The sequence below is a fragment of the Trichomycterus rosablanca genome, chromosome 6, assembly GCF_030014385.1.
Source record: "Trichomycterus rosablanca isolate fTriRos1 chromosome 6, fTriRos1.hap1, whole genome shotgun sequence".
NCBI classification, from domain to species: Eukaryota; Metazoa; Chordata; class Actinopteri; order Siluriformes; family Trichomycteridae; genus Trichomycterus; species Trichomycterus rosablanca.
In genome coordinates this window covers 6,442,009-6,461,209 of record NC_085993.1, presented here as the reverse complement: position 1 = coordinate 6,461,209, position 19,201 = coordinate 6,442,009, and the positions used below count along the sequence as shown (strand labels likewise).

Here is a 19,201-nt window from a genome sequence, read left to right as displayed (position 1 = left end):
AAATGTTTTACTTTTTTAAAATAAATATAAGAGTTTAAATCGAAGCGAACAATAATAATGTAAATATAAAGTCAATAATGTGACAAGGATGGATTCGACTCTTTGAGTCGACCGACTTTTTCGCCTTCTTGCACGCGGAATCGGAATCAGAATTTGAATCAGAAGAGGAATCGACTCCCTATACAATACCAGGGTTCGGACGCCTCGGTGGAGGCGTCACCATGGGTACCAGTGTTTCGTGTTTTGTGAGTCAGTGCGCATGCGTGAGTTTGGAGTTAGCCGAGAAGAGCTAATCGTAGCGATATTATTAGTTAGACGAGAAATGGCCCAATACAGAGTGAGTACCTATTACTATTATTATTATGTTATTAATATATTTCATTAATACGCTCGCGGTAGTATTAGGGTTAGGTTAAAAATGGTGTGGTTTTGTTTCGTTTAGTTCATTCATCAGCTGGAATTTGATTGGATCACAGTGTTCCGTACAGTCTAATCTTGCTATTATTATTATTATTATTGTTATTTACTTTTCTAATATGGCAGTAAAACTGCGTCCCGAAAAAAGATTGCAGTGTTATTACTTGTATTGAGTGTCATAAATAAATCGATATAAACACCGTGATAAAGTTCAGCCGTACGGAACGCTGTTAACGAACTGTGACGTCATAATTCTGGTTGAATCCAATGCAGCTGATGTAGTTTACTGCCAAAAGTATGTGAACCCCCCTCTTTTTTATAGTGGTTTTAAGGGTTTTTTAGCCACATTTCTTCAAATAACCGTGTGACAGCTTTCTATAAATGGCTGTGGGCTTTTTCTTAAAGCTTTTCATTCAGAAAGTTTACAACATGGGGCAAAATTTATAGTTTAATGTTTTATAAAACCCCTTAAAGTATCAGAAAAAACCAGCTAAAAGCCAGGGTGATATTTCACCATGCTCGAATGTGTTGGTTATGGTGGAGCTAGTAGTAACAGGACTAGTGGTGCAGTTTATATTCCACAGAATTCTGGGTTCTTCGGCGCGAACCGTGACGCTGCACTTTCATCTGGCACGCTACTATATGATTCTTTATCGTTTCCTTCCTTGGCAGGCGTCCGAGTCGAAGCGTGAGCAGTTCAGGAGATACTTGGAGAAAGCTGGAGTCCTGGACAGTCTCACTAATGGTGAATGCAGTGACGTTTCTTTCACAGACTGACCGATGATCCTTACTAGAGATGCACGAGTACCGATACCGCGCTCATGAACTCGTACTCGTACTCGCGAACGAGGCTCCGATACTGAACATCCGATACCGTGGGCCTAGTGCACGTCGCTACACGATCTTCGCCCTGATTCTCGCTCGGCGGCCGAACAGCCAATGAGAACGCAGGATACGGCGCGAGGGGAAACGCAGGAGAGGAGCGTAAACAGGCGGGACGGGGGGATGATACAGTTCATATCAGAATACATCAGCACACACACACACACACACGTTTTTATTTATTAACCTCCGACTCGCTACAGAACGATCCGGGCTGCTCGTGTTGCCAGATCCACTCAGATTCATTTATTTTTTCCTCCTCGATTCCATCACGTCAGCGCACGGACACTTCGATCGCTCGCTACTTGTTGACGTGTGTTTTTGTTTAAAAAAAAAACGGTATTCTAAATAGGTATCGGTATCGGCGAGTACAAAAATACACGTACCCGTACTCGGTTGGGTAAGAATGGTATCGATGCATCACTAGTCATTACACATGTACAAGTACGAGGCAACGAAATGCATTTTAGCATCTAACCAGAAGTGCAGGATGTACAGTATCCATGATATACATTATTTACAGCAGGGGTCACCAACACGGTGCCCACGGGCACCTGGTCGCCCGCACGTTCTAAATTAGCACCAGTGACTGTAGAGCTCCGTCTAAACATTAGATCTGTGTTGCTGCTCTTTTTGAATCCATAACACTTGCATTGATGTAGATTTAAAAAAGACAAAAGTGATTGGGAGGAATGTGGAGAGACACTTCAGTACGTGTCACTTAAACTTCCATGTACATCGTAGCTTTATAAAAAAAAAATCATATCTGATCATTTGTACAAACAAGGCGTCGAGTTCATGATTTGTTCTAAAATGTTGCAAAAAAAAAAGTGGTCAGAACAAACGGGACATGATTTTGAAGATGTGACTGTTAATGATTTCCTACAAAAATGGTACAGAAGTGTAAAAAAAAAAAAAAAAAAAACCGTCAGGAACAATATTTGCAAAAATCTCAGAGATGTGACTCTGACTTTCCAATATTGAAACATATTTACATTAATAGAGATAAATAATGTTACATGTTGAAATATATCTGTGTTTCCTACCAGGGTAAATCATTGTTAATCATTTTTCTGAGGAATCATTAACATGTGATCAGACCCCTCATATATATTTATAACAATAATAATAATATATATTAGGGATGCATCAATGCCATTTTTTCCCAACCGAGTACAAGTACGTGTATTTTTGTACTTGCCGATACCGATACCTGTTGGATCAGATATCTGACGTGCTAGAAAACTCGATCGGATGTTCAGTATCGGAGCCTCGTTTGCGAGTACGAGTACGAGTTAATGAGCGCGGTGTCGGGCCAATACCCGATACCAGTATCAGTACTCGTGCGTCTCTAGTAATAATAATATCATTGAAGGTGAATCGTGCAACCTTATGTTATTCAGGAAGTTCGTATCAAACAAGTAGCCCTTCGTATTATTCAGTACTAGGGACGTCCCGATCACGTTTTTTTGTTCCCGATCCCGATCCCGATCTTTAATTTTGATCCCGATCCGATACCGATACTCAAACCGATACTTGTGTTTTCTAGATATTGTCTAGATAAGAACTGGATAATACTGTTCACACAGTGCTCACTTCAACTACATTACAGTTATTCACATTAATCCAGTGTACATGTTTAACACCTGAATAGCTCTGCAGTGCTGAAGGGAAAACATCACCTGCATCCAACTATTGCTTAATGTTCTTTTACAAAATAAAAGTAAACAAACCTAGTGCAGCATTGTAGTAAAAATGAAGTGAGATCATTACAGTTTCACTTTGAACTTTATATTCAAAGAACATAATTCTGTTTAATGCAGTGATGCACTAAACATGAACATAAATCTCCACTCACAAGTGGTGTAGCAGCTTAACTGGAATATAAAAAACAAATAAGTTACTTAACAGCATCACAGTAAAACCTGAATACCAAAATAAAATGGAAAGTCACTCTTTTGTTATGAAGTTCTTAAAGTGCTTGTATTGTGACGATGGTTTGATGGACAGGTCTACGCAAAGTGAGTGTGTTTTGACCCTTTGGGGCTTCCATAGCGCATGCGATAGCGTGCTCGGCTCTGGCTGTCCGCTATTCAGTACAGTAACAGAAGAAGTTAATCAAGTGTTAAATGCTCCCGACGATTAGTGAATATATAGTGTATTTATTTCTTTATTAAGCGAGTGCATCACTACGACGCTGGGTTACATAACTAAGCCAATCAGAGAGCTCGATACTGAGATGTCGTTCAGTCTTGTAACACGTAAACTGGTAACAGCTTCTGTGCGATCGGATCGGGACGTCCCTATTCAGTACCCTTGAAGTAGCTCTCGGTCTTGAAAAGTTCAACAGCTCCTCCCTCCCACCTTCGTTTTGTTAGTGTTAAGGAGCAGGTTGATGTCCACGCACCATGTGGGCCAGGTGCAGCTGAACTGTACTCGATTTGATTGGTTAATTCTCCTCTCCGTTTACAGTGCTGGTGACCCTGTATGAGGAACCTGAGAAACCCAACAATGCTTTAGAGTATCCTTCATCTACATTATTCTTTATATAATATTGTTTCCTCCTAATCAGGCAGGTTGTTTCCAGTTTTAATTCCGACCCTATCTAATCAGTCACTGGCCACTTCTTTTTACCAGTAAACTGCGTTGCCCACCAGCCAGCAGAGGTCTCGTTAGTATCAGCACTGCTGAGATTTGAGCTCAACTACGAGATTATTATTATTATGAACCGGTGGCACACGAGAATGGGGGAGGACGCGGCAGGCATCCGCGATTGAGCCGTGGTCCACTAAGTGGAGGGGCACATGGCCTTATCCGTGCCTTATCCAGGGGAGGGGGGCGTGGCGGAAGCAGCGCTTGGTACACGCGACCGAGTGCTGTTCCACCAAGGGGAAGGAGGGCGCAAGTCGTGCTCAAGGGGGGCGCATGCCTAAAAAGGTTGAAAACCCCTGAGTTAGAATAAAGAAAACCTTTTTTTTTTTTTTTTTTTTTTATCCGTGGGTGGTGGAGCTGGTGCCAAAATCCGGACTGGTGTGGCACCTTCACCTTGCAGAATCACAGCTTCTTGACCAGAAAAAGTGGCCCCATAATCTTCCTGGTCTGGAACCAATGTACCTGTGATGCAAGCGGCCGATTGGCGCAATAGAGGGTCCTAGTGTCACCATAGTAATGTTGTTTACCCACCTTCCAAGTGATGGTGCATCCGCATATGTGGCACACGAGATGACTGTAGCATGGTCGTTGGAACCATGAGGTCTCTCAACACCAGGGGGGGTCGAATGTATACACACCGGGTTCTTAAGTGACCTGCATGGTACCTTCCAAACCAGAAATCGACTTGTTGAAAACTGAGCACCTATTAGCACCACTAAATAGCGTACAGATAAATTGTGTGGGTATACAACAAAGGGTCTCTTCATTCTAACGTTTGGGTATACATTTACTGACTGTAGCCTGCAGTCTGAGCGAGATGAGATGTGACCATCTGACCAACACTGAACCATGTCAAGTGCTCAGAAAGCTCCACCACCTGAAAGACATCTGATCAGTGGTTTATATTTATGAATGGAATGGGGTCACATTGAGGTTGTCGGATCTTAACCCAGGTGTTATCAGGTTTATAAAACAGCACCTGGAGATCGGGGACCCGGACTCCACCGACGTGGAGTCTCTGAGAGCGGAACTGTCCGAGCTGCAGCACAAATACGACCTGCTGCTGCTGGAGAACAAAGAACTCAAGAACCGGGTGAGATTCCACTTCTTAACCTTCTTCTTAACCTTCCCTAAACTGTTGCTGCTAAGTCAGAAGCATGTGATTCCCTTTATATGATTAATGTATTACACCTGTTAGTAATTGTTGTGGCTGAAACACATTAATTCAGTAATTAGAAGGGGCGTCCCAATACTTTTGTCCACATAGTATTCAGCCTTTGCTTTTTTATCGTGTTACTGAGCACAACAGCGTTAAAACAGACCGAATCTAATGCTGACCACTTTCTTTAGTCATAATAAAACCTCTGCGGCTGTGGCCATGACAAGCAGCTCTATAATGTAATGTAAAGTTATAGAGCTGTAATGGAGCTGCAATACTATGATGTAATAGAGATGGAAAGCAGCTCTATGTTGTAAAACAATACTGTAATAGAGCTGTAATGCTATGTTATACAGTTGGAAAGCAGCTCTGTGATGTAAGAGAGCTGTAATACTATAACGTAGTAGAGATGGGAAGCAGCTCTGTGATGTAATACAGTGATGTAACAGACCTGGGAAGCAGCTCTATGGTGTAATACAGTGATTTAATGGAGCTGTAATACTATGATGTTGTAGTGATGGGAAGCAGCTCTGTGATGTAATACAGTGATGTAACAGACCTGAGACGACAGCTCTATGGTGTAATACAGTGATTTAATGGAGCTGTAATACTATGATGTAACAGAGCTGGGACAGCAGCTCTATGATGTAATACAGTGATTTAATGGAGCTGTAATCTATGATGTAGTAGTGATGGGAAGCAGCTCTGTGATGTAATACAGTGATGTAACAGACCTGGGAAGCAGCTCTATGGTGTAATACAGTGATGTAGTAGAGCTGTAATAATATGATGTAGTAGAGATGGGAAGCAGCTCTATGGTGTAATACAGTGATGTAACAGACCTGGGACGACAGCTCTATGGTGTAATACAGTGATGTAGTAGAGCTGTAATAATATGATGTAGTAGAGATGGGAAGCAGCTCTGTGTTGTAATACAATACTGTAATAAAGCTGTAATACTATGATGTAACAGACCTGGGACGACAGCTCTATGGTGTAATATAGTGATGTAGTAGAGATGGGAAGCAGCTCTGTGTTGTAATACAATACTGTAATAGAGCTGTAATACTATGATGTAACAGACCTGGGACAACAGCTCTATGGTGTAATACAGTGATTTAATGGAGCTGTAATAATATGATGTAGTAGAGATGGGAAGCAGCTCTGTGTTGTAATACAATACTGTAATAGAGCTGTAATACTATGATGTAACAGACCTGGGACGACAGCTCTATGGTGTAATACAGTGATTTAATGGAGCTGTAATAATATGATGTAGTAGAGATGGGAAGCAGCTCTATGGTGTAATACAGTGATGTAACAGACCTGGGACGACAGCTCTATGGTGTAATATAGTGATGTAGTAGAGCTGTAATAATATGATGTAGTAGAGATGGGAAGCAGCTCTATGGTGTAATACAGTGATGTAACAGACCTGGGAAGCAGCTCTATGGTGTAATACAGTGATGTAGTAGAGCTGTAATAATATGATGTAGTAGAGATGGGAAGCAGCTCTATGGTGTAATACAGTGATGTAACAGACCTGAGACGACAGCTCTATGGTGTAATATAGTGATGTAGTAGAGCTGTGATAATATGATGTAGTAGAGATGGGAAGCAGCTCTATGGTGTAATACAGTGATGTAACAGACCTGAAACGACAGCTCTATGGTGTAATACAGTGATGTAGTAGAGCTGTAATAATATGATGTAGTAGAGATGGGAAGCAGCTCTATGGTGTAATACAGTGATGTAACAGACCTGAGACGACAGCTCTATGGTGTAATATAGTGATGTAGTAGAGCTGTAATAATATGATGTAGTAGAGATGGGAAGCAGCTCTGTGTTGTAATACAATACTGTAATAAAGCTGTAAAACTATGATGTAACAGACCTGGGACGACAGCTCTATGGTGTAATATAGTGATGTAGTAGAGATGGGAAGCAGCTCTGTGTTGTAATACAATACTGTAATAGAGCTGTAATACTATGATGTAACAGACCTGGGACGACAGCTCTATGGTGTAATACAGTGATTTAATGGAGCTGTAATAATATGATGTAGTAGAGATGGGAAGCAGCTCTGTGTTGTAATACAATACTGTAATAGAGCTGTAATACTATGATGTAACAGACCTGGGACGACAGCTCTATGGTGTAATACAGTGATTTAATGGAGCTGTAATAATATGATGTAGTAGAGATGGGACAACAGCTCTATGATGCAATACAGTGATGTAACAGACCTGGGATGACAGCTCTATGGTGTAATATAGTGATGTAGTAGAGCTGTAATAATATGATGTAGTAGAGATGGGAAGCAGCTCTATGGTGTAATACAGTGATGTAACAGACCTGGGACGACAGCTCTATGGTGTAATATAGTGATGTAGTAGAGCTGTGATAATATGATGTAGTAGAGATGGGAAGCAGCTCTATGGTGTAATACAGTGATGTAACAGACCTGGGACGACAGCTCTATGGTGTAATATAGTGATGTAGTAGAGCTGTAATAATATGATGTAGTAGAGATGGGAAGCAGCTCTATGGTGTAATACAGTGATGTAACAGACCTGGGACGACAGCTCTATGGTGTAATACAGTGATGTAGTAGAGCTGTAATAATATGATGTAACAGACCTGGGAAGCAGCTCTATGGTGTAATACAGTGATGTAGTAGAGCTGTAATAATATGATGTAGTAGAGATGGGAAGCAGCTCTATGGTGTAATACAGTGATGTAACAGACCTGGGACGACAGCTCTATGGTGTAATATAGTGATGTAGTAGAGCTGTGATAATATGATGTAGTAGAGATGGGAAGCAGCTCTGTGTTGTAATACAATACTGTAATAAAGCTGTAATACTATGATGTAACAGACCTGGGACGACAGCTCTATGGTGTAATACAGTGATGTAGTAGAGCTGTAATAATATGATGTAACAGACCTGGGAAGCAGCTCTATGGTGTAATACAGTGATGTAGTAGAGCTGTAATAATATGATGTAGTAGAGATGGGAAGCAGCTCTATGGTGTAATACAGGGATGTAACAGACCTGGGACGACAGCTCTATGGTGTAATATAGTGATGTAGTAGAGCTGTGATAATATGATGTAGTAGAGATGGGAAGCAGCTCTGTGTTGTAATACAATACTGTAATAAAGCTGTAATACTATGATGTAACAGACCTGGGACGACAGCTCTATGGTGTAATACAGTGATGTAACAGACCTGGGACGACAGCTCTATGGTGTAATACAGTGATGTAACAGACCTGGGACGACAGCTCTATGGTGTAATATAGTGATGTAGTAGAGATGGGAAGCAGCTCTGTGATGTAATACAATACTGTAATAGAGCTGTAATACTATGATGTAACAGACCTGGGACGACAGCTCTATGGTGTAATACAGTGATTTAATGGAGCTGTAATAATATGATGTAGTAGAGATGGGAAGCAGCTCTGTGTTGTAATACAGTACTGTAATAGAGCTGTAATACTATGATGTAACAGACCTGGGACGACAGCTCTATGGTGTAATACAGTGATTTAATGGAGCTGTAATAATATGATGTAGTAGAGATGGGAAGCAGCTCTATGGTGTAATACAGTGATGTAACAGACCTGAGACGACAGCTCTATGGTGTAATATAGTGATGTAGTAGAGCTGTGATAATATGATGTAGTAGAGATGGGAAGCAGCTCTATGGTGTAATACAGTGATGTAACAGACCTGAAACGACAGCTCTATGGTGTAATACAGTGATGTAGTAGAGCTGTAATAATATGATGTAGTAGAGATGGGAAGCAGCTCTATGGTGTAATACAGTGATGTAACAGACCTGAGACGACAGCTCTATGGTGTAATATAGTGATGTAGTAGAGCTGTAATAATATGATGTAGTAGAGATGGGAAGCAGCTCTGTGTTGTAATACAATACTGTAATAAAGCTGTAAAACTATGATGTAACAGACCTGGGACGACAGCTCTATGGTGTAATATAGTGATGTAGTAGAGATGGGAAGCAGCTCTGTGTTGTAATACAATACTGTAATAGAGCTGTAATACTATGATGTAACAGACCTGGGACGACAGCTCTATGGTGTAATACAGTGATTTAATGGAGCTGTAATAATATGATGTAGTAGAGATGGGAAGCAGCTCTGTGTTGTAATACAATACTGTAATAGAGCTGTAATACTATGATGTAACAGACCTGGGACGACAGCTCTATGGTGTAATACAGTGATTTAATGGAGCTGTAATAATATGATGTAGTAGAGATGGGACAACAGCTCTATGATGCAATACAGTGATGTAACAGACCTGGGATGACAGCTCTATGGTGTAATATAGTGATGTAGTAGAGCTGTAATAATATGATGTAGTAGAGATGGGAAGCAGCTCTATGGTGTAATACAGTGATGTAACAGACCTGGGACGACAGCTCTATGGTGTAATATAGTGATGTAGTAGAGCTGTGATAATATGATGTAGTAGAGATGGGAAGCAGCTCTATGGTGTAATACAGTGATGTAACAGACCTGGGACGACAGCTCTATGGTGTAATATAGTGATGTAGTAGAGCTGTAATAATATGATGTAGTAGAGATGGGAAGCAGCTCTATGGTGTAATACAGTGATGTAACAGACCTGGGACGACAGCTCTATGGTGTAATACAGTGATGTAGTAGAGCTGTAATAATATGATGTAACAGACCTGGGAAGCAGCTCTATGGTGTAATACAGTGATGTAGTAGAGCTGTAATAATATGATGTAGTAGAGATGGGAAGCAGCTCTATGGTGTAATACAGTGATGTAACAGACCTGGGACGACAGCTCTATGGTGTAATATAGTGATGTAGTAGAGCTGTGATAATATGATGTAGTAGAGATGGGAAGCAGCTCTGTGTTGTAATACAATACTGTAATAAAGCTGTAATACTATGATGTAACAGACCTGGGACGACAGCTCTATGGTGTAATACAGTGATGTAGTAGAGCTGTAATAATATGATGTAACAGACCTGGGAAGCAGCTCTATGGTGTAATACAGTGATGTAGTAGAGCTGTAATAATATGATGTAGTAGAGATGGGAAGCAGCTCTATGGTGTAATACAGGGATGTAACAGACCTGGGACGACAGCTCTATGGTGTAATATAGTGATGTAGTAGAGCTGTGATAATATGATGTAGTAGAGATGGGAAGCAGCTCTGTGTTGTAATACAATACTGTAATAAAGCTGTAATACTATGATGTAACAGACCTGGGACGACAGCTCTATGGTGTAATACAGTGATGTAACAGACCTGGGACGACAGCTCTATGGTGTAATACAGTGATGTAACAGACCTGGGACGACAGCTCTATGGTGTAATATAGTGATGTAGTAGAGATGGGAAGCAGCTCTGTGATGTAATACAATACTGTAATAGAGCTGTAATACTATGATGTAACAGACCTGGGACGACAGCTCTATGGTGTAATACAGTGATTTAATGGAGCTGTAATAATATGATGTAGTAGAGATGGGAAGCAGCTCTGTGTTGTAATACAGTACTGTAATAGAGCTGTAATACTATGATGTAACAGACCTGGGACGACAGCTCTATGGTGTAATACAGTGATTTAATGGAGCTGTAATAATATGATGTAGTAGAGATGGGAAGCAGCTCTATGGTGTAATACAGTGATGTAACAGACCTGGGACGACAGCTCTATGGTGTAATATAGTGATGTAGTAGAGCTGTAATAATATGATGTAGTAGAGATGGGAAGCAGCTCTATGGTGTAATACAGTGATGTAACAGACCTGGGACGACAGCTCTATGGTGTAATATAGTGATGTAGTAGAGCTGTAATAATATGATGTAGTAGAGATGGGAAGCAGCTCTATGGTGTAATACAGTGATGTAACAGACCTGGGACGACAGCTCTATGGTGTAATATAGTGATGTAGTAGAGCTGTAATAATATGATGTAGTAGAGATGGGAAGCAGCTCTATGGTGTAATACAGTGATGTAACAGACCTGGGACGACAGCTCTATGGTGTAATACAGTGATGTAGTAGAGCTGTAATAATATGATGTAGTAGAGATGGGAAGCAGCTCTGTGTTGTAATACAATACTGTAATAAAGCTGTAATACTATGATGTAACAGACCTGGGACGACAGCTCTATGGTGTAATATAGTGATGTAGTAGAGATGGGAAGCAGCTCTGTGTTGTAATACAATACTGTAATAGAGCTGTAATACTATGATGTAACAGACCTGGGACAACAGCTCTATGGTGTAATACAGTGATTTAATGGAGCTGTAATAATATGATGTAGTAGAGATGGGAAGCAGCTCTGTGTTGTAATACAATACTGTAATAGAGCTGTAATACTATGATGTAACAGACCTGGGACGACAGCTCTATGGTGTAATACAGTGATTTAATGGAGCTGTAATAATATGATGTAGTAGAGATGGGAAGCAGCTCTATGGTGTAATACAGTGATGTAACAGACCTGGGACGACAGCTCTATGGTGTAATATAGTGATGTAGTAGAGCTGTGATAATATGATGTAGTAGAGATGGGAAGCAGCTCTGTGTTGTAATACAATACTGTAATAAAGCTGTAATACTATGATGTAACAGACCTGGGACGACAGCTCTATGGTGTAATACAGTGATGTAGTAGAGCTGTAATAATATGATGTAACAGACCTGGGAAGCAGCTCTATGGTGTAATACAGTGATGTAGTAGAGCTGTAATAATATGATGTAGTAGAGATGGGAAGCAGCTCTATGGTGTAATACAGGGATGTAACAGACCTGGGACGACAGCTCTATGGTGTAATATAGTGATGTAGTAGAGCTGTGATAATATGATGTAGTAGAGATGGGAAGCAGCTCTGTGTTGTAATACAATACTGTAATAAAGCTGTAATACTATGATGTAACAGACCTGGGACGACAGCTCTATGGTGTAATACAGTGATGTAACAGACCTGGGACGACAGCTCTATGGTGTAATACAGTGATGTAACAGACCTGGGACGACAGCTCTATGGTGTAATATAGTGATGTAGTAGAGATGGGAAGCAGCTCTGTGATGTAATACAATACTGTAATAGAGCTGTAATACTATGATGTAACAGACCTGGGACGACAGCTCTATGGTGTAATACAGTGATTTAATGGAGCTGTAATAATATGATGTAGTAGAGATGGGAAGCAGCTCTGTGTTGTAATACAGTACTGTAATAGAGCTGTAATACTATGATGTAACAGACCTGGGACGACAGCTCTATGGTGTAATACAGTGATTTAATGGAGCTGTAATAATATGATGTAGTAGAGATGGGAAGCAGCTCTATGGTGTAATACAGTGATGTAACAGACCTGGGACGACAGCTCTATGGTGTAATATAGTGATGTAGTAGAGCTGTAATAATATGATGTAGTAGAGATGGGAAGCAGCTCTATGGTGTAATACAGTGATGTAACAGACCTGGGACGACAGCTCTATGGTGTAATATAGTGATGTAGTAGAGCTGTAATAATATGATGTAGTAGAGATGGGAAGCAGCTCTATGGTGTAATACAGTGATGTAACAGACCTGGGACGACAGCTCTATGGTGTAATATAGTGATGTAGTAGAGCTGTAATAATATGATGTAGTAGAGATGGGAAGCAGCTCTATGGTGTAATACAGTGATGTAACAGACCTGGGACGACAGCTCTATGGTGTAATACAGTGATGTAGTAGAGCTGTAATAATATGATGTAGTAGAGATGGGAAGCAGCTCTGTGTTGTAATACAATACTGTAATAAAGCTGTAATACTATGATGTAACAGACCTGGGACGACAGCTCTATGGTGTAATATAGTGATGTAGTAGAGATGGGAAGCAGCTCTGTGTTGTAATACAATACTGTAATAGAGCTGTAATACTATGATGTAACAGACCTGGGACAACAGCTCTATGGTGTAATACAGTGATTTAATGGAGCTGTAATAATATGATGTAGTAGAGATGGGAAGCAGCTCTGTGTTGTAATACAATACTGTAATAGAGCTGTAATACTATGATGTAACAGACCTGGGACGACAGCTCTATGGTGTAATACAGTGATTTAATGGAGCTGTAATAATATGATGTAGTAGAGATGGGAAGCAGCTCTATGGTGTAATACAGTGATGTAACAGACCTGGGACGACAGCTCTATGGTGTAATATAGTGATGTAGTAGAGCTGTAATAATATGATGTAGTAGAGATGGGAAGCAGCTCTATGGTGTAATACAGTGATGTAACAGACCTGGGAAGCAGCTCTATGGTGTAATACAGTGATGTAGTAGAGCTGTAATAATATGATGTAGTAGAGATGGGAAGCAGCTCTATGGTGTAATACAATACTGTAATAAAGCTGTAAAACTATGATGTAACAGACCTGGGACGACAGCTCTATGGTGTAATATAGTGATGTAGTAGAGATGGGAAGCAGCTCTGTGTTGTAATACAATACTGTAATAGAGCTGTAATACTATGATGTAACAGACCTGGGACGACAGCTCTATGGTGTAATACAGTGATTTAATGGAGCTGTAATAATATGATGTAGTAGAGATGGGAAGCAGCTCTGTGTTGTAATACAATACTGTAATAGAGCTGTAATACTATGATGTAACAGACCTGGGACGACAGCTCTATGGTGTAATACAGTGATTTAATGGAGCTGTAATAATATGATGTAGTAGAGATGGGACAACAGCTCTATGATGCAATACAGTGATGTAACAGACCTGGGATGACAGCTCTATGGTGTAATATAGTGATGTAGTAGAGCTGTAATAATATGATGTAGTAGAGATGGGAAGCAGCTCTATGGTGTAATACAGTGATGTAACAGACCTGGGACGACAGCTCTATGGTGTAATATAGTGATGTAGTAGAGCTGTGATAATATGATGTAGTAGAGATGGGAAGCAGCTCTATGGTGTAATACAGTGATGTAACAGACCTGGGACGACAGCTCTATGGTGTAATATAGTGATGTAGTAGAGCTGTAATAATATGATGTAGTAGAGATGGGAAGCAGCTCTATGGTGTAATACAGTGATGTAACAGACCTGGGACGACAGCTCTATGGTGTAATACAGTGATGTAGTAGAGCTGTAATAATATGATGTAACAGACCTGGGAAGCAGCTCTATGGTGTAATACAGTGATGTAGTAGAGCTGTAATAATATGATGTAGTAGAGATGGGAAGCAGCTCTATGGTGTAATACAGTGATGTAACAGACCTGGGACGACAGCTCTATGGTGTAATATAGTGATGTAGTAGAGCTGTGATAATATGATGTAGTAGAGATGGGAAGCAGCTCTGTGTTGTAATACAATACTGTAATAAAGCTGTAATACTATGATGTAACAGACCTGGGACGACAGCTCTATGGTGTAATACAGTGATGTAGTAGAGCTGTAATAATATGATGTAACAGACCTGGGAAGCAGCTCTATGGTGTAATACAGTGATGTAGTAGAGCTGTAATAATATGATGTAGTAGAGATGGGAAGCAGCTCTATGGTGTAATACAGGGATGTAACAGACCTGGGACGACAGCTCTATGGTGTAATATAGTGATGTAGTAGAGCTGTGATAATATGATGTAGTAGAGATGGGAAGCAGCTCTGTGTTGTAATACAATACTGTAATAAAGCTGTAATACTATGATGTAACAGACCTGGGACGACAGCTCTATGGTGTAATACAGTGATGTAACAGACCTGGGACGACAGCTCTATGGTGTAATACAGTGATGTAACAGACCTGGGACGACAGCTCTATGGTGTAATATAGTGATGTAGTAGAGATGGGAAGCAGCTCTGTGATGTAATACAATACTGTAATAGAGCTGTAATACTATGATGTAACAGACCTGGGACGACAGCTCTATGGTGTAATACAGTGATTTAATGGAGCTGTAATAATATGATGTAGTAGAGATGGGAAGCAGCTCTGTGTTGTAATACAGTACTGTAATAGAGCTGTAATACTATGATGTAACAGACCTGGGACGACAGCTCTATGGTGTAATACAGTGATTTAATGGAGCTGTAATAATATGATGTAGTAGAGATGGGAAGCAGCTCTATGGTGTAATACAGTGATGTAACAGACCTGGGACGACAGCTCTATGGTGTAATATAGTGATGTAGTAGAGCTGTAATAATATGATGTAGTAGAGATGGGAAGCAGCTCTATGGTGTAATACAGTGATGTAACAGACCTGGGACGACAGCTCTATGGTGTAATATAGTGATGTAGTAGAGCTGTAATAATATGATGTAGTAGAGATGGGAAGCAGCTCTATGGTGTAATACAGTGATGTAACAGACCTGGGACGACAGCTCTATGGTGTAATATAGTGATGTAGTAGAGCTGTAATAATATGATGTAGTAGAGATGGGAAGCAGCTCTATGGTGTAATACAGTGATGTAACAGACCTGGGACGACAGCTCTATGGTGTAATACAGTGATGTAGTAGAGCTGTAATAATATGATGTAGTAGAGATGGGAAGCAGCTCTATGGTGTAATACAGTGATGTAACAGACCTGAAACGACAGCTCTATGGTGTAATATAGTGATGTAGTAGAGCTGTAATAATATGATGTAGTAGAGATGGGAAGCAGCTCTATGGTGTAATACAGTGATGTAACAGACCTGAAACGACAGCTCTATGGTGTAATATAGTGATGTAGTAGAGCTGTAATAATATGATGTAGTAGAGATGGGAAGCAGCTCTGTGATGTAATACAATACTGTAATAGAGCTGTAATACTATGATGTAACAGACCTGGGACGACAGCTCTATGGTGTAATACAGTGATGTAGTAGAGCTGTAATACTATGATGTAACAGACCTGGGAAGCAGCTCTATGGTGTAATACAGTGATGTAGTAGAGCTGTAATACTATGATGTAACAGACCTGGGAAGCAGCTCTATGGTGTAATACAGTGATGTAGTAGAGCTGTAATACTATGATGTAGTAGAGATGGGAAGCAGCTCTGTGATGTAATACAGTGATGTAACAGACCTGGGAAGCAGCTCTATGGTGTAATACAGTGATGTAGTAGAGCTGTAATACTATGATGTAACAGAGCTGTAAATTCAGCTCTATGATGTGATACAATACTGTAATAGAGCTGTAATGCTATGCTGTAACAGAGCTGGGAGAACAGCTATGTGATGTAATACAGTGATGCAATACAGCTGTAATACTATGTTGTAATAACAGTGATGTAACAGAGCTTGGACAGCAGCTCTATGATGCAATACAGAGATGCAGTAGAGCTGTAATAATATGATGTAATACAGCGATGTAACAGCTGGGACAACAGCTCTATGATGCAATACAGTGATGTAACAGAGCTGGGACAACAGCTCTATGAAATAATACAGTGATGTAACAGAGCTGTAATACTATGATGTAACAGCTCTATGATGCAATGACAGTAATGTAATACAGCTGTAATATTACGATGTAATACTGCTGCAAAATCAGCTATGTAATGTAATACAGTGATGTAGTAGAGCTGTTATGTTATGATGTAATACAGTGATGTAGTAGAGCTGTTATATTATGATGTAATACAGTGATGTAGTAGAGCTGTTATATTATGATGTAATACAGTGATGTAGTAGAGCTGTTATATTATGATGTAATACAGTGATGCAGTAGAGCTGTTATATTATGATGTAATACAGTGATGTAGTAGAGCTGTTATATTATGATGTAATACAGTGATGTAGTAGAGCTGTTATATTATGATGTAATACAGTGATGTAGTAGAGCTGTTATATTATGATGTAATACAGTGATGTAGTAGAGCTGTTATATTATGATGTAATACAGTGATGTAGTAGAGCTGTTATATTATGATGTAATACAGTGATGTAGTAGAGCTGTTATATTATGTAATGTAATACAGTGATGTAGTAGAGCTGTTATATTATGATGTAATACAGTGATGTAGTAGAGCTGTTATATTATGTAATGTAATACAGTGATGTAGTAGAGCTGTTATATTATGATGTAATACAGTGATGTAGTAGAGCTGTTATATTATGATGTAATACAGTGATGTAGTAGAGCTGTTATATTATGATGTAATACAGTGATGTAGTAGAGCTGTTATATTATGATGTAATACAGTGATGCAGTAGAGCTGTTATATTATGATGTAATACAGTGATGTAGTAGAGCTGTTATATTATGATGTAATACAGTGATGTAGTAGAGCTGTTATATTATGATGTAATACAGTGATGTAGTAGAGCTGTTATATTATGTAATGTAATACAGTGATGTAGTAGAGCTGTTATATTATGATGTAATACAGTGATGTAGTAGAGCTGTTATATTATGATGTAATACAGTGATGTAGTAGAGCTGTTATATTATGATGTAATACAGAGATGCAGTAGAGCTGTAGTACTATGATTCAATGACAGTGATACAGCTGTAATACTATGATGTAACAGCTCTATGATGTAATGACAGTGATGTAATACAGCTAGCTGTAATACTAGTGGAGTCCACATTACAATACTATAACGTAGTAGAGATGGGAAGCAGCTCTATGATGTAATAGTGATGTAATAATAATGCTGTATTTCTATGTCTCTGTAGCTGCAGCAGTATGAAGCAGGAGCAGAAGATGGTGGAGCAGAATGATCTCTCTGTTTATTTGGTTTATTATATTTATTTTGTACACATGCACTGGTTTGGTTGATAGAATGATACTCTGTTGTGTCGATGAGAGATCGTTGTTTTGGTTGCGAGTGCTGAACAGAGTTTTGGTTTGAATGTTTTTTCTTTTTTGTGACATGAATAAACACAAATACACTCGATTCTGCAGCACCGACTGTGTGAGAGGACTTTTATTGAACCGTGCACCTAACGTCATATAAACCTTCCACACTTACTGTTCATCTATTATTGCTTTAAACGTACCTTATATTTATATCTATTTATTATTATACTTCTTTAATACATTGCTGCTGCGCTGTTGCTTATTCCAGTGCTCCCCAACCACTGGGCCGCAGACCGGTCCGTGGGTCATTTATTACCAGACCGCACAGAAAGAATAAATAATGTAGAGACACTACAAGAGCGGTTAAGTTTCCAACACACTTCAGGTGTTATTGCTTCTTATCACCACTAGGTGGGAGCAGCGTCTCGTTGCATTGTAAACGGCTCAGGTTTCGCACTGATTTCCCATTCAATTATTCTTCTATATTAAATCCTCCCGTCCCCGCCAGGCTGTGAAATTATATCTTATATGGAACCGGTCCGTGGTGCAAAAAACGTTGGGGACCGCTGCCTTATTCTAACAAAATACGTACATAGACCAGGGGGGCCTAAACATTTGCACAACTTTCAGAAACCAAACAAACAAATCTGTATAATCTGTATAAAAATACATGTCCAGCATATGTCCAAAAGTATCTGGACACCCAACCATAGGTGTTACTTTAAAGCCTATTTTTCTGAGAGTGTTTTCCACATGATTTTGGAGTGTGTTCATTGTAAAGGCCATTGTAAGGTCAGGGGTCGATGCTGGATCACGATCGATATTCCGATATTCCACCAAAGGTTTCCACAGACGTTGAGGTCAGGACTCTGTGCAGACCATCAGAGTTTATTCACACCAAGCTCTTCATACCATGTTCATGTTGAAACGAGGTACTATTACTACAAACACCTCCTTGTTTCTACACTCACTGTCCATGTTATCAGCTCCACTTACCATATAGAAGCACTTTGTAGTTCTACAATTACTGACTGTAGTCCATCTATTTCTCTACATGCTGTTCTTCAATGGTCAGGACCCCCACAGAGCAGGTATTATTTAGGTGGTGGATGATTCTCAGCACTGCAGTGACACTGACATGGTGGTGGTGTGTTAGTGTGTGTTGTGCTGGTATGAGTGGATCAGACACAGTAGTGCTGCTGGAGTTTTTAAATACCGTGTCCACTCACTGTCCACTCTATTAGACACGCCTACCTAGTCGGTCCGCCTT

General features: G+C 39.9%; 2 protein-coding genes across 3 annotated transcripts in view; both read left to right on the top strand.

Moving 5' to 3' along the window:
• pkn2b (protein kinase N2b) overlaps nucleotides 1-19,201 on the top strand; it is a 112,514-nt gene that overhangs the window by 72,444 nt on the left and 20,869 nt on the right. The gene's annotated exons all lie outside the window — the stretch shown is intronic.
• LOC134316831 (c-Myc-binding protein-like) lies at nucleotides 230-18,028 on the top strand. The gene is made up of 5 exons (XM_062997323.1): nucleotides 230-337; nucleotides 1,090-1,162; nucleotides 3,772-3,820; nucleotides 4,915-5,044; nucleotides 17,808-18,028. Exons 1-5 carry the CDS (start codon nucleotides 260-262, stop codon nucleotides 17,850-17,852), a joined length of 375 nt encoding a protein of 124 aa, XP_062853393.1. The 5' UTR covers nucleotides 230-259; the 3' UTR covers nucleotides 17,853-18,028.

Coding starts and splice junctions, on each gene's coding strand:
- LOC134316831 (XM_062997323.1), top strand. CDS start 260: ATGCGTGAGTTTGGAGTTAGCCGAGAAGAGCTAATCGTAGCGATATTA. Junction 1,163..3,771: donor CCTGGACAGTCTCACTAATG/GTGAATGCAGTG, acceptor CTCCGTTTACAG/TGCTGGTGACCCTGTATGAG. Junction 5,045..17,807: donor ACAAAGAACTCAAGAACCGG/GTGAGATTCCAC, acceptor ATGTCTCTGTAG/CTGCAGCAGTATGAAGCAGG.